Here is a 14,596-nt window from a genome sequence, read left to right as displayed (position 1 = left end):
GGGGCGGGGCGGGGCGGTGAAGAAGAGGGCGCGCACGGGGCGGGGGGCGGTGATGGCGGCGGCGGAGGAGCCGCTGATGCGGCGCTACGAGGGGGCAGCGAAGGGCCGCGGCGTGGCGGCGGACGGCTGGCGCGTCTGCCTGGCACACAGCTTCGAGGAGCTGCGGCAGCCCTACGGCGCCGGGGACGTGCCGCTCCGCGATGTCCTGCGGCACATCGGCCTCGGCTTGCGGTACGGCGGGGGATGGAGGGGGCCGGGGACACACCGGGACCAGGGAGGGCGTCCCGCGGGGGACACAGCGGTGCGCTGGAGCCGCTCGGTGCCGCGGGGGCCTCGCCCCGGGGAGGCACCGGCGTTGTCCCGGTGTATGGAGGGCAAAGACCGGCGGATCACGGAAGGCCGCGGGCTAGCGGGAGCCGCCCTCCTGCCGCCCGGAGCCGCCGGCACCCTCCAGCCTTCCTGGCGCCGGCACTGCGAGCAATTGGTGCTAAAGGGACAGCACCCGGCGCTTGGGCCCCTCAGAACGCCGGGAGCTGGGAGGGCTGGGGGCATCGCTTGGGGATGGGGAACCCCGTCTGCCACCCCCAAGGGCTCATCGCTGCCTCATCCTCCCCGGCATCGTCCCCACAGCTGGAGGTTGAACTGGGGCCGGCTGGGAGGGGTTCGGAACGCTGTGTGCTGTGGCAGGTTTGGGAACGGGGTACCTCTCCCGGCTTTTTTGCGTTGGGGTGAGCTGGAAGTAAAGACGGAGAGCGCGTATAGAAAGCGAGAGTGTTGTTTTAACCTTTAACGCTGGAGTCGGGAGTGCTGGCAGTGTTTGTCAGGCTGAACGCTGGGACCAGTACTGCTTATTTCCTTGTGCTGGTTTTATGTCTCCTGCCTCCATTTTCTGCTGGTGGAGGCTGCTGCTTGCCAAGCTGGTTCCTGCAAAGCTGGATCAAAGGGCAGACTCTGGATTGCTTCAGGGTGCTGCATGCTGGTCTGACCTGAGACACCCCAGTGTGAGCCTGGGCATCAAGGAAAGGAGAGTGTGGGTCATGTGCTGGAGATAAATAAAGGCTGCTGGAAAAGCCACCGTGGCAGGTTGGGATGAGCTGAGCATGTGGGAAAGCGTGAAGTTCTGGTGGGGTGAGCAGGGAGGAGAAGCCATCCTGGCCTTGTTCTCACTGAAGTCTGGAAATGCCTTGTATCAGTCCTAGGAAAAGGTCTCTGAAAGCAAGAAGCTTGAAGTCAAACTATTGCCTCTTCTGTTGAAGTTTAGGAGGTAATTTGGTTGTTATCTCAAAATATTTTTGCAATGGCAAGAGCTTCCTTGCAAGGAGATTCCAGCCTCAAGAGCAGAGGAGACAAAGTGCTACAGTGATGAGAAGTACTTGTGTGGGTTTGATTTAAAACCCAAGGCCAGTATTGTTGGCTGAAAGGGCAGCCCATTCAAGGATGCGAGGATACATGGGAGGGTGCATGCTCCAGGCATTGGTGGGCACCTCAGCATCTGCCTGGCTGGGGCAGCCAGCTCATGGAAACCTGGGTGGTAATGCTGCAAGAGGAGCTCAGTTCTGTGCCATGATGCAGGAATCTGTGAAGCCCTGCAGATTGGCCTGCCCTTTCCTGAATCACCCATGTGGCCCTTGAGTGGCCCCTGTGCTAGGGATGTTTTCAAAACTTGGCATGGCTTGGTGCATCAAGTACAAAGTCACCTGGTGCAGGTGCCTGTAGCCAGTGAGAGGGCCTTGGGGTCACTGCACATCATCAGCTCAGGAGGTCCAGGACTGGCAGAGAAGCCACCACATCCTGGGCTGATGTTGTTACATTGAATTAAACATGATGATGAGTGCCTTCTTCTGTAGCGCCAGCCCTAGATGCAGGTGACATGGCTGGGGGTGTTGACAGTCCTGGAGAAGGATTTTTTGTTAATAAGAGCTCATGGGGTAACTGTGGGGGACATGCACATCTGGAAAGAAAGGGTTGCACAGAGGACTCAGCCGGGGCTGGCAAGGCAGGAGAACAGGTGCAGGTAGGTTTCTGCAGAGGTGGCTCATGTGTCCTGAGGGGGTCACGGCATGAATCCAGATCAGCTGGGTAATGTTCAGGCAAGTTTGAATTCTACTGCCAGTTTGAAGGGGAAGAAGTGCTCTCCAGCCCTTGCAGGGCTTTTGGGTCTACAGAACGCAAGGTCTTTCTCCTCGTTATTTTTCAATCCTGGTAAAGCTGTTAATAACCAGCAGTTGGGCTTCTCTTCTTGGCTTGCATGATTTTGGGAGAAGCTGGCAGGAGAAAAGTTTGCTATTGAGATGGTAAAATTACTTTGGCAGTGGCAATAAATCACAAACTTTTTCTACTGTGTTCTCCTGTAAAAACTGCTTCCTATAAAAATCAATCTCCTGCCTCCTTTCCAAAGAGTTGGGTTGCCCCACTAGGCTGTGCTGCAGCCACTCTGCCTGGGCACATTATTTCCTGTTGCCAGAAGCCTGCTGGGGAAGCTGGATTGATTCCCTGACACTGGGTTGAAAAGGAGTAGTAATCATTTCCTTGAGAGAGGTAAACACTGCCAAAACCTCGCCTTGGCAGGGTAAGGCTGGGGCTGTCCCGGCTGGAGAAGAGCAGTTGCAGCAGAGATAGCTGGAAGATAATGGCAGGCCCTGATTCAGGGCAGTCATGCAGGACAGGCTGGTTCCCATCACACCCTGAACCTCTGTGAGCAAAGCATCTGTAGACAGTCAAACGTAAAGCTGGGTCTGTAGGAGTGGAGAGCAGGCTGCAGTTGGATCCTGTGAGAATGCAACCCAGAAAATCTCACCCTGAGAGGGATGTGGGGATCTTAGATATTGGTGAATGAAGGTGAATGCCCAGTGAACAGCCAAAAAAGCGTGTGCAGGTTGTTTCTGTTTGGGAAGCAGTCATGTTGTCATGGAAAACCTTCTCCCCCATGCTCCTGGGTATACATGTCCTGGGGGATTACTGCTCATTGCCCATCACCTGTGCTCTGCATCCTGTGAAACCAGGGGCAGGACAGGCTGCGTGCTCCTGGTTGGGATGGGTTTCTGCTTGGCAGTATGGCATGGGTGTCTGCAGGTAGCTCAGGGACATTGCCCACTTTGGGGGCTCTTGGGCCCCCACTGCCCACCTGGCATTCCAGGGCTATGGAGCTGCCAGCTGGGTCTTGCCTGACTGTTTGCTTGGTAAGCTTCAGCAGAATCTGGTCTGGTAGCTGATTTCTGTGTGCTAATTGTCTCTGTACAGAAGGCTTAACTTGGGGCAGTTTATTAGCCAAAGCCCATACTTTACAAGCCAGTACTTTACTGACTTGGAGCCTAGCCCTGTGCCTCTTGCCTGGAGTGGTGCTGGCACACCCAGCTGCAAGTGTGCCCCTGTTTGGATGTCTTGATTCCCAGACCTTTGGGTGAGAAATTATGTGATGGGCAGTGCTGGTCTGTACAGCTGGTGTGTGGGCAGAGGCCAGTCCCCAGGATCCTGCCAGCTGCAGACAGCAATCATCACCACTTCCAGGGCAAGGCTGCCCTGTGCCCTCTGCCCCTGATGATGTGGCACAGGGGTGTGGTAGTGTGTGGAAATGGGGATGTGGCGGTAGAGGAGCAAGGCTCGTGTCCTTGGAGCAGTGTGTGTCTCCTCTGGGCTTGTACCTCTGCTTGCAGGCCTTCCTTAGCAGGACATTGCATACCAGGCATGGAGGTAGTGCTGGTCCTTGTGTGCATTCCCACTTCCCCATGAACATTTGGGAAAGCCTCCTGTGCTACATGAGCTGGGAGTCCTGCTCTTGAGTTGCCTTTGCAGTCAGTCCTGAGCTGCCTGAACTCTGCCTGTTTGTGCTTGCTGACCAGTTCCAGATGGGTGATAGAGCCTTATCACCCCTTGTGCCATGGGCACAGGGACACAGGTTCCTGCTGTACATCTCTACGTGGAGGGAAAGCTCAACCTGTGCTCATCCTGCCTGGTGACTCTGAAGGGATGGTATTGCCTGCTCCTGACTTCTTCAGTGCTTTTCTTTCCCTTGCAGATACTTCAGGTGGTGGTTCAAGAAGACCCGCATAGAGAAGAAATCTGCCTTCATTGACCTCTTGTGTGCTGTTCCTCTGCAGCAGATCTATGGTCAGCTTCCACTTTGGGTACTTGGGTGGGCAGGGATTCACATGGTGCCATCAAGGTGCTAGATGGAACAAGCGAGTCAAGGAGCTTGTGTGATATGGGTGATGCCAAGTGGCTTTCTCCTCTGTGGAGATGCAAGTGGCAGAGATGCATGAGGAGAGTTCCTGAGCCAGGTGCCAGCAGAGGGAAGAATGGGGGTGCTAACTATTGGTGTCTTTGCCAGGGTGTCCGCTGGGTGGGATCGGAGGAGGCACCATCACCCGTGGCTGGCGGGGAGAGTTCTGCCGCTGGCAGCTGAACCCTGGCCTTTACCACTACGAAACGGTCATTGCCAATCAGGTAGGGTCATTGAGGGGAGTGGGTGTCACTGCAGCAGGCTGGGCCGGTGGGACATCTGCCACAGGGCCCATCTCCTCCCCTACATGTGCTCTCTCCTCCACAGTTCACGGTGTGCCTGCGGTGCAAGGGGCAGACGATTTACCAGCAGGTCTTGTCCGTGGAGAGACCCAGCAGGCTGCAGGGCTGGAACTGGGGCTACTGCGGCCACTACGCCTTTTACCATGCGCTGTACCCCCGTGCCTGGCTGGTGTACGAGCTGCCGGGGCAGAAGGTGGTGCTGACTTGCCGGCAGCTCTCTCCGGTCATCCCCCATGACTATCAGGTGAGGCGGGGCCGGCTTTCCCAGCATTTCCCGGTGTCTGCGCTCAGCCGCGCTCCCAGGCGGGGGAAGCGGCGCAGCCGTGCGTGCGGGAGCTCGGCATTGCAGCAAGGGATGGCTCGGCGCTGCCACACTGCCCGTGCTGGCTGCCAGCCCCAGGCGAGGGTGGCAGCTGTGCTGCTGACACGTCTGACCTTCCTCTTACCCCGGCGCAGCACGTGAGCCTGTATCAACCTGCCGAGCAGATGAGTGATGAGGCACCCGCCTGAGCCCTAAACGCCGCTTTCCGCCTCTCTGCTGCCCGCCCTGGTGTTTGCCAGCCCAGGGCTTCTCTTTTGAATTTGATCTTGCCGAAGGGCCTCCCAAATTCCTGCGCTCCTGCTGCTCCTGCTGCTGCTGCTGCTGCTGAGCTTGGCAGCAGGCGCCCAGACCGAGTTACTATTGCCGGTGCTCTTGCTGCCGCTGCACGGCGTGTGGCGTCCCCAGCAGCGGGGGAAATGATGCCGGGGCAGCTGCCTGTGGAGCAGCAGCCCTGTAGGACAGCATTGTGTGTCTCTGCCAGGACTCCAGCTTGCCAGTGGGAGTGTTCATCTGGGAGGTGGAGAACGGGAGGGATGAGGACGTGGAAGTGTCCATCATGTTCAGCCTGCAGAACGGCACGGGAGCGGAGGAGGACAGGAGCGGTGGGCACTGGAACGAGCCCTTCACCTTCCAGAAGGATGGCGAGCGGGTGGCTGGAGTCCTGCTGCACCACTGCCCAGCTGTGAACTCCTTCACTCTGGCCATTTCTGCCCGGGAGAAGGTAAAGGGCTGGCCCTGCTGCTGGGGCTCCTGCTGGGGAGGATGTGCAGCCCTACTGGATGTGGGGAAGCTGCCTGCAGGCAGCTGGCAAAGGATGGGTGTACAAGGGCTTGGGGTTGACAGCGGTTCTCAGCGCTTGCCTGATGCCAGGAGTGGGGACATGACTCCCCTGAGAGCAGCCTCTTTGGGGGTGGTGTCAGGAGAGCAGCTGAGGCAACAGGTTTGGAGTTGGAGTTGCTGGGCAGCACATGGGGAGTGAATGTGATCTCCTGGTGGTGCTGTCGGGGAGTAGAGAGCGTTAATCTTGTCCTCCAAAGCAGCAGCCCCTGATGATGCTCTTCCCTTCCTCAGGCTGGCACGGGAGTCACCCATGTCACGGCATTCAATCCCATGGGATTGGGCAGAGAGGTGTGGCAGGACCTCCTGCAGGATGGCAGGCTGGATTCACCCACCGGTGAGTCCCTCCATCCTGCGTGGGATGGGAGTGGGGGGAGCAGGGGAAATGGGTGGCCGTGCTGGTTCTGGGCACCCAAGTCAGGGCAGAGTTCTTTCCTGCAGCCTGCTTGGCTGATAAGAATTTCTCCAGGGTGCTGTGGCTTGTTCCCAAATTTAGGCAGTATCCAAACTTCCCATTGCTTGTCCTTGTTGTGATTTCCCCAAAAGCTGTTCATACCACTTTGGGACTGTTCTTGGGTATTGGTTACACATGCCCAAGTCTGTGTGTGGTAGCCCACTAAATTGAGATTTCTGCTATGGAGCCAGCATGCTGCCCAGACACCTCTCCTCAGTTCCTGTTCCCAGATAAATGATCTGTGTCCTGTCAGATTTGTTCTTCCCTGCGTTTAAAAGTGCTTGGGTTTTAGTGCTGCCATTACTTGCTGTCCTCTTCCTACTGTAACAGTTCTCTGAACATCTCTGGTATTCCTTTGATAATTCTGCATCCATCCTTAGGTGTCTGGTCACTCCCTTAGGAGGAGTCTTGAAGCAGGGTGTCATCTCCAGCCTTTCCTGCTCACCTCCTATTGTCATATTAGGTGACCATTTCCCTAATGTCTGTCAGTTTTTAAGCAAGGATGATGCTGACAAACTAATGATGCTGGGTCTTTGCACAATTTCTTGAGGCCTAAATTATGTAAATGAAGTGTCTACTATGTAATTTTTTCCAGAAAAATAAGCTTCCTGCCTAGATGTACTCAGAGCTCTCCAGGCTATTGGGATGTGGTTTTTCTTTCAGGCATGCCAGGCATTATTATAGTCAGGATCTGTGCTTATGCTGCTCTAATGAGTTTACCTTGTATACATGTCAGAACCAGCATATAATTATCCAGCCACCTCAGGGCTTTTCTTAAATACCAGCATGGCACAAGCACCCTGCAAAAAGCTGGAAACAATGACTGTCCCTAGAAAGTCACAGTGTCTCTGAGGGCTGGGCAGATACAGAGTCATGGGATACTCTGTAGCTTCCATTCATGCCTGGTGACTTTTCCTGCCTGATTTGTTCCTGTTCTTGGATGACTGAATCCTTTTAACCACTCCTCCTGTGGAAGGTATTTTTTTCCTGCGGCAACGTCATTCTTTAAAGCCTTGGGCTGTACCTTCCAGGTTGTACAGGGGCTTTGGTATGCCCACTGTCATCTCCCTCAAGGGGTGCGTGAACTTCAGTTACCCTCCCTTTGGTCTTTTTTGGTTGCTTAAGAATATCTTAATTTTTCCTGTCAGGTAAAAGCAGGCCAACAGAGAAGGGGGAGGTGACAGCAGCAGCAGTATGTGCCAGCTGCCAAGTGCCTGCCCATGGGCACAAGACGCTGGAGTTGGCCCTGGCTTGGGACATGCCCTGTGTTCACTTTGGCTCCAAGGAGAAGCTGCACCTCAGGTAGGTGGGTTGTCTCCAGTGGTATTTGCCTCATGCCCATAAAGCCCTCTCTTTCCTCTTTCCTGACTTGTGTACCAAGTGGGGACCTTTTGCCACCCACTCCTCGTGGCTGTGTCCAGCTCAAGGAGCTCAAGGAGGGGACCCTGAGAATACCCCCTGCTTCCCAGTAGCAGCTGAGTTCTGCTGTTCACTGTAGTCCCGTGTCCCTCTGTGGTGTCTGTGTGGGTTTCCCAGGTGGAGCCCATGGGGTGCTCACCAAACCCTCACTTGGCAGGCGGTACACCCGGTTTTTTGGCAGCAAAGGCGATGCTGCACCTGCCCTGTCCCATTATGCCCTGACACACTACAAGGAGTGGGAGAGGAAGATCGAAGCGTGGCAGAATCCCATCCTGGAGAACAGGTAGGACAGATGAGAGCACCTTCCCAGTGCCCCCCTGGGGTTGGCTGCCACAGGAGCATCACCAGCTCGGCCTCTGAGGGTGAGCTTCCCTCTTTCCCGCAGCCAGCTGCCTTCCTGGTACAAGTCAGCCCTCTTCAATGAGCTCTACTTCATGACGGATGGCGGCACCATCTGGATGGAGGTGTCCCCTGACTGCTGTGCCGAGGACCTGCAGGGGCCGGCGGGGGCGGGACTGTCTCACCTCCTCCCTGTCCTGCGGGAATACGGAAGGTTTGCTTATTTGGAAGGTAACTCACAAGGACGTGAGGGATTCTCCCAACTCAGCCCCTCCCATTACTGTGGCCATCTGTTTTTCACCTGCCACGGGGATGTTTTTCACACTCCAGTGTGTAGAGAGCAGTGCTATTGCCAGGAAAACCCCTTTTTTAGCAGCCCCAAAGGATTTGGCCTGAAGTGTTCCCCAGATCCCTGGGGAATCCCTGTGTAGAGAATGAAAGTGTCTTTGAACGGGAGCCCCTGCCCGTGGTGGGAAAGATCCCCCTGTCGTGGGCCATGTGGAGGGAGGACCTTTCCCCCTTTTCCCCTGGCCAGGGCAGTCTCCTTTCCCTCACCATCTGCCCCGTCCCGCCAGGCCAGGAGTACCGCATGTACAACACCTACGATGTCCATTTCTACGCCTCCTTCGCTCTCATCATGCTGTGGCCCAAGCTGCAGATCAGCCTGCAGTACGACATTGGTGAGTGTCCCCAGAGGCCCTGCCTTGGTGCCTGCTCAGGGCTTCACCTCGGGAAGAGGCGGAGGCTTTGGGACAGGGGCTGCTGTAGGGATGTGTGCCACGGAGCCAGCATCCCCCTGCAGCCGCTCTGCTGTGCCCAGGGCTTGCAGGCCTGGAATGCTGCTGCCTCAGCATCTCTGTGCCCAGCACTGGGGGTGCCCTCTTGCCATGCTGGGCGTGCACAGCTGGCTCTGCCTGCCCTGGGGGAGCCCCTGGTCTTCCCAGCTCTGTCCTTGTGCCTTGCGGAGCAGCCACACAGAGCTGTTTGCAGACTCAGACTTCTCTGGATGGGTTTGGTGGCTGCTTGGTGATGGCCTGAGTAGGGGTGTGGAGCACAGTGCTTTGCTGTGCTCTGATAGGGCTGAGCCTGCTGAGCTCCCTTCCCAGCCCTTCCTTAATGGGGTGGTGACAGTTGCATGTCCCGTGCTGAGCAGGGGGTGGAGAGCAGCCTGACCATTTGCAGAGGGCTGTGATCTTGGAGCTCCAAAGGGCAGCCTGGCGTGCTGGTGTTGGTGGCCCTGCCTGGGCTTTTATGCTTGGACTTTTCTGCAGCCTTTCTTACATATCCTGCTTTGTTCTCTGCAGCTGTCACTGTGGTGAATGAGGATGTCCAGCCCCGACAGTACCTGATGTGTGGTCAGACAGCCCAGGTGAAGATGAAGAATGTGGTGCCACATGACATTGGAGACCCAGGTGAGGGGTCTGTTAGGGTTGTGGGGGAGCAGAGGGGATGCCAAGCTGTGGAAAATGGGTATGGGATATGAAATAAACTGCTTATTCTTGTCAAGCATTGGAACTGTCTGCCTGAGAAGTTGTGGTGCCATCATCCCTGGTGTATTTAAAAGAAGTGTAGATGTGGCACGTAAGAATGTGGTTCAGTGGTGGACTTAGCAGTGCTGAGAGGTCTTTTCCAACTTAAATGATTCTTTGATTCTGTATTTTCTGGGAATGGAAAGCTGGATGGTGTGGGGTGGTGATGAAGACCATGCTGCATGGAACTTTTACAAGGGAGACGGAGGGAAGTAGCAGGAAGGCTGTTCTCACTAGAGATGGCACAGGGTACAACATATTATTTCAGTGCTGTTTGATCACAGCACCCTTGGTTCCTTGCTCCTGTGTAGGAGGAGGGATGTTTGTTGCTTGCTGCCCTGCTGCATCTGGTCTGTCCTGGTTTAGGTGATGAGCCATGGCAGCGTGTCAATGCCTACCTGATGCACGACACTGCTGACTGGAAGGACCTCAACCTGAAGTTTGTGCTGCAGGTGTACCGTGACTACTACCTGACACATGACTCCCTGTACCTGCAGGACATGTGGCCAGTGTGCCAGGTACTGGGAGATCAGACCCCGGAGCATCTTCCCTCCGGAGCCAAGCAGCTTCCTGAGAGGATGGATGCTCCTGAGCAGTGTGAGGAGCTTCCAGGATGTGAGGACTGCGTGACCATCTCCTGCCTCTCCCACAGGCTGTGATGGAGTCAGAGCTGAAGTTTGACACGGATAACGATGGGCTCATTGAAAACGGTGGCTTTGCTGATCAGACATACGACGCGTGGGTGGTGCATGGAGCCAGGTGAGAAAGAGAGGCAGGTGGGAGGTGGGGGCTGTGGGGTAGGACATAGCTCAGAGATGGGCCTTTGTGTCCCATTTGCCACGGAGCCCTTGAGGTGTCCCACATTCCTGATACTTCTCTTGTTTGGCTCGGGCAGTGCCTACTGCGGCGGACTGTGGCTGGCTGCTGTCTGCATGATGTGCAAGATGGCAGAAGTGCTCGGGGATACTGAGATCCAGCAGAAATACCTGGACATCCTGAACAAGGGCAAGGAGGCCTTTGAGAGGATGCTCTGGAATGGTGGGTGCTCAGCAGTGAGGAACCACACTCAGCTGGCCGTGTGTCCCTTGGGAGGGAGTGGCTCCTCCTTGGATCATGGAGCCTTGTGGGGAATGGGGGAAGGAAGGGGCAATACTGTCCCTGCAGATGGGGGGAAAGGAAGGGAGGTGCTGCCCCTTTAAATGGAGGGGAAGGAGCAGGTGTCTAAGAGGGAACAGGTATGGGAAAGGAAGAGGAGTCTTGTGGAAAAAGCAGCTGTGCTCCTGACACACAGAGAGGTGTGTAGGGACAGCTTACCCGAGCCAGTATCCTTAATCTGTTGATTTTAAACTGTTTTCTGCCTTTCCCAGGAAAATACTACAACTATGATAGCAGTGGAAGTGACACGTCCAGCAGCATCATGTCAGACCAGTGTGCTGGGCAGTGGTTTCTTGGAGTTTGTGGTCTGGACCATGAGGTAAGAGAAGGGGCTGCCTGGTGTGGTTGGGGTGAGATGGGACCTGTGGCAGGAGGGAAGAAGCAGCAGGGCTGGCACGTGCTGGAGGTTACACTTTAGGGCTAGTGTGGGGGGTGCCTGCCTGTTCTCTCACTCTGCACACCCTAAGGGAAGGATATTGGACGGGATACAGTGGAATCCATCTTAAACCAAAACCCTCTCACAGAGAGGCCCTGCAGCAGGGATGTGTAACTGCAGTTAGCTTTGGCCCCAGTGGGGTTTTCTGTGGGCAAGGTGCTATTTGTTTAAAAACAGCAGAAAAGTGTGTATGAAACTTTCTGCAATATTCACTGCCCTAAAAAGTCCAAAATTAATATTGAAGGGAACTATGGTTTATTCCAAGTCCTGGGGGCTCTTCAGTTGGAAGAGGAGAATTGGCTGCAGACTCCTCATGTCTGGTGGGGTGGTCAGAGCAGCTGCTGGTGCTGCAAGACCTTAAAGAGAGAGGGGCAGTGGTTTATTTATACCCCGTGGGCATTTGTCACAGCAAAGCTTTCTGCTGGACAGGGGCAGGCAAAGGCCTCGGCTGAGTGAAGGGAGAGTGGCTTTGTCCGTGGGAGGGTGACAAACCACTTCAGTGTCTGTTGGGAAATCAGAGGGGAGCTTCAGGTGGCTTCACCTGGTTATTCCCTCCTGTGCTTAACCCAGTGTGGGGTTGGGGCTGTGTCTGGGGCTCCAGGCAGGGTCTGGTCCAGCCCTCCTGCAGTAATGCCCTCTTGGGGAGGAAACAATAAATGTGGTGCCATCCAGAATCTGGGCTGCCTTTCCCCAGCCTCACACTCCTGCTGCTGAAGGTGGCACTTCTCCCTTTGTCTCTGGTGAGCTCTGAGCCGACTGGGAGGTGGGACTGTGGTGAATTCCTCTCCTCTGTTCCTATGCCATTTCATGGATTTTTTCCATGTATTTTGATCCATTGCCTGGCTGCCACCACTCCTGTCTGTAGCCTCATTAACGAGACCTTGCTGGGTGCAGAGTGCAGCAGTGAACAAGTCAGAAATGTGATGTAAGAGATCGAGTCCTGAAGAAAGTGTGCCCCAAAGCTTCTTCCAGAGAAGGGCCCTTCACGGATTCCCAGAGCACCCCCTGGGCTTGTCTCCAGAGCCACACTGGGGGAAAATGTCTGCAGGGAATGTTTGGCTTGAGCATAGAGAGAAGGGATTTTCTGCTTTTGCTTTGAGTCTGCCAAAGCTGTCTGGTTGGCCTTCACAGCCTTTCCTGGCCAGGTTCTGCCTAGTGCCATGGCAGCCTCTGCTTCCACCAACTCTGGTGTCACCAGACCGAGAACAAGTGTCTGGCACCTCTCTGGTCTGTGCTGATGAGCTTCCTGCCTCTTGTCTCTCTTGCAAGTGACAACCATAAAGCAGATGAGGATGGTATGGTTGGCCAGGCCCCCAAAGCCAACCCCCAAGCGATGGGGAAGGGGCATTGCCAGTGACTGTGGGTGAGAATCTGTTTTTGGAGATCGAGTACTTGGATGAGCTGTCAGCATCCTCTTGAGGAACGTGGAATGTGGTTCAGCACCTCTCTGTTAAGTTCTTTGGGGGCTTTTTTATCCTTTTGGGGAAAGAGATGTTTCACTTTGTCCTGTTATTTTTTCTGAGGTGGGAATTTGTTGCAGCTGACCCAGGGAGCAGTATTGCCCTTTTCCTCATGGAAAATTTAATCCCGCTCTGATTACGCCCTGAGGGGTCCACATGAGCACCAAGCCCATCTCTCTCTGCCCAGGTTTTCCCCAAGAGTCACGTTCTCAGCGCTCTCAAGACCATCTTTGAGAAGAACGTGCTGAGCTTTGCGGGTGGCACCATGGGGGCAGTGAACGGCATGAGACCCGACGGCGTGCCCGACACCTCCAGCGTGCAGTCCAGCGAGGTGTGGGTCGGCGTGGTCTACTCCCTGGCCGCCACCATGATCCAGGAGGTGAGCGGGAATGCCGCTGCCGCGCTCCCCAGCACCTGCTCCTTGCACTCCGTGGAGGTGCTGATGGTCCTGTTCCCTCTCCTGCAGGGCATGGTGGAGGAAGGCTTCCGTACGGCGGAGGGCTGCTACAGGACGGTTTGGGAACGGCTGGGCATGGCTTTCCAGACACCCGAGGCCTATCGGGAGAAGAAGGTGTACCGCTCGCTGGCCTACATGCGGCCCCTCAGCATCTGGAGCATGCAGCTGGCCCTGGAGCGCCGGGCTGGCCAGGCACCAGCACCCGCACAGCTCCTCCAGGGCCCCACGCACCCCTGAGCCTCGGCACTGGGCAGGGCACTGGGTGCACCAGGGGCTGGGGGGGCTGCAGATGGCAGGCAGGGACCCTCCCCTCCCGCTCTGTGCTAGTACTCACATTGCTGTTTTCCTTCCCTACCTCCACTACGTGCCCTTGACCTCAGGGGGCTTCCAGCCACTGATGCTGAGCACAAAGGGGGACCAGAGGTGTGGGGGATGTCTCCTCAGAGCGTGGTGGGTTGAGGAGTTGCTGCTGGAGCCTGTGCCTCCCCTTCCCCATCGCTCAGGGCTCTGATAGCCTGCAGGTTCCCCAGCCAGCCCAAACTGCAGCTGGTGCCTTGTCCAGGGGCACAGGAGACCTCTCTCCTGCAGTCATTGGGCTGGGTGAGGTGGGGACCTGTCCTGCAGGGAAAAAAAGGCTGTGGGTGAATGTGTGTGTGAGGACATTGGAGTGGTGCACTCAGGCACGTGGATGCTGTAGTTGTCCTGGGGTGACACTGCACATACTGACTGGCTCTGCCCCAGGGGGGCCTGTGGCAGATACAATCCCCAGGGGAGACCCGGCTCCCTGGACAGTGACAATCTGAGCCCAAGAAGCAGGTCCTGGTCTGGTACCATGGCCCCCTCCCTGCTGGCGCCGGGGGCAGGCAGTGGAGCACATTTAAGGGGATAAATCACTTCAGTTCTTAATAAAGCTGTCCAGCTGTCTACTCTTGTTCTTTGGTGTCTTCTTTCCACCAGGCCAAGCCAAAAGAGGAAATCCTTTCTGCTCCCATGTTTCTTCTTGGATTGGGCTGGTGGGCTAGGGAGGCAGGGAGGGGACAAGTCCCAGGGGTGTCTGGCCCGTGTGAAGTATTGCTAAAGGGAGCAGGGTCTGACTCTTCACCACTTCTCTAGAAGTGGCAGCAGGTAAGACCTGCTTCTTGTTTGGTTCCTGGCTCTGCCCTTCCTGCCGGTGGCAGAGGGGAGAGCGCTCCTCCTAAGGCCTCTGTGGGGAGCTCCTGAGCCACAGCCCTGCGGGCCCTCGGCTAAATCGAAACCCCTTCTGCCCAGGGCTGGGCACCTTCCTTCCTTTTCCTTCTTTCTCTGCCACTGCAGCATTTGAAGGCTGTACCATCCTGGTGTGGGAAGGGAAAGGGAAAGGTGCTCCACTGCCTTTCCTGTTATGCCCACAGACACACAGAACTCCTGGACAGATGGATACTATACCCCTTGGACAGAGAGAGGGACAGCCCAGTCACCTTTCTGTATGAGGATGTTCTGCCCACAGTGGGGGTGAATGGACTTGAACAATTCCCTATTTGCAAAGCTACCAGTGGTGAATGGAGAAAGGGGTGTCTTGTTGCTTTTGGTGTTGAATAAAGCTGAATTGTGTCTGATTTGTCAGTCCTCAAAGTTAAACATCCTGAATATAGAGGTGAAGATGTGATAGAACTGGTAAAAAACCAAAT

At 55.8% G+C, this 14,596-nt stretch overlaps 1 protein-coding gene across 1 annotated transcript; it reads left to right on the top strand.

Annotated features, from left to right (window-relative positions):
- The first annotated feature begins 2 nt into the window (after positions 1-2).
- Positions 3-13,853, top strand: LOC111941000 (non-lysosomal glucosylceramidase-like). Its single transcript, XM_086866623.1, has 17 exons — positions 3-231; positions 4,016-4,107; positions 4,328-4,443; positions 4,547-4,765; positions 5,325-5,564; positions 5,915-6,017; positions 7,283-7,436; positions 7,711-7,836; positions 7,939-8,123; positions 8,468-8,572; positions 9,197-9,304; positions 9,788-9,939; positions 10,074-10,180; positions 10,317-10,459; positions 10,789-10,895; positions 12,660-12,851; positions 12,939-13,853. The coding sequence occupies exons 1-17, from the start codon at positions 53-55 to the stop codon at positions 13,164-13,166; spliced, it is 2,556 nt and encodes an 851-aa protein (XP_086722749.1). The 5' UTR covers positions 3-52; the 3' UTR covers positions 13,167-13,853.
- The last annotated feature ends 743 nt before the right edge of the window (positions 13,854-14,596 follow it).

The sequence above is a fragment of the Cyanistes caeruleus genome, chromosome Z (genome assembly GCF_971803275.1).
Source record: "Cyanistes caeruleus chromosome Z, bCyaCae1.hap1.1, whole genome shotgun sequence".
NCBI lineage: Eukaryota > Metazoa > Chordata > Aves > Passeriformes > Paridae > Cyanistes > Cyanistes caeruleus.
The sequence above is the reverse complement of the archived record's forward strand: the minus strand, read 5'-3'. Positions and strand labels throughout refer to the sequence as shown.

Coding starts and splice junctions, on each gene's coding strand:
- LOC111941000 (XM_086866623.1), top strand. CDS start 53: ATGGCGGCGGCGGAGGAGCCGCTGATGCGGCGCTACGAGGGGGCAGCG. Junction 5,565..5,914: donor CCATTTCTGCCCGGGAGAAG/GTAAAGGGCTGG, acceptor TCCCTTCCTCAG/GCTGGCACGGGAGTCACCCA. Junction 7,437..7,710: donor AAGGAGAAGCTGCACCTCAG/GTAGGTGGGTTG, acceptor CTCACTTGGCAG/GCGGTACACCCGGTTTTTTG.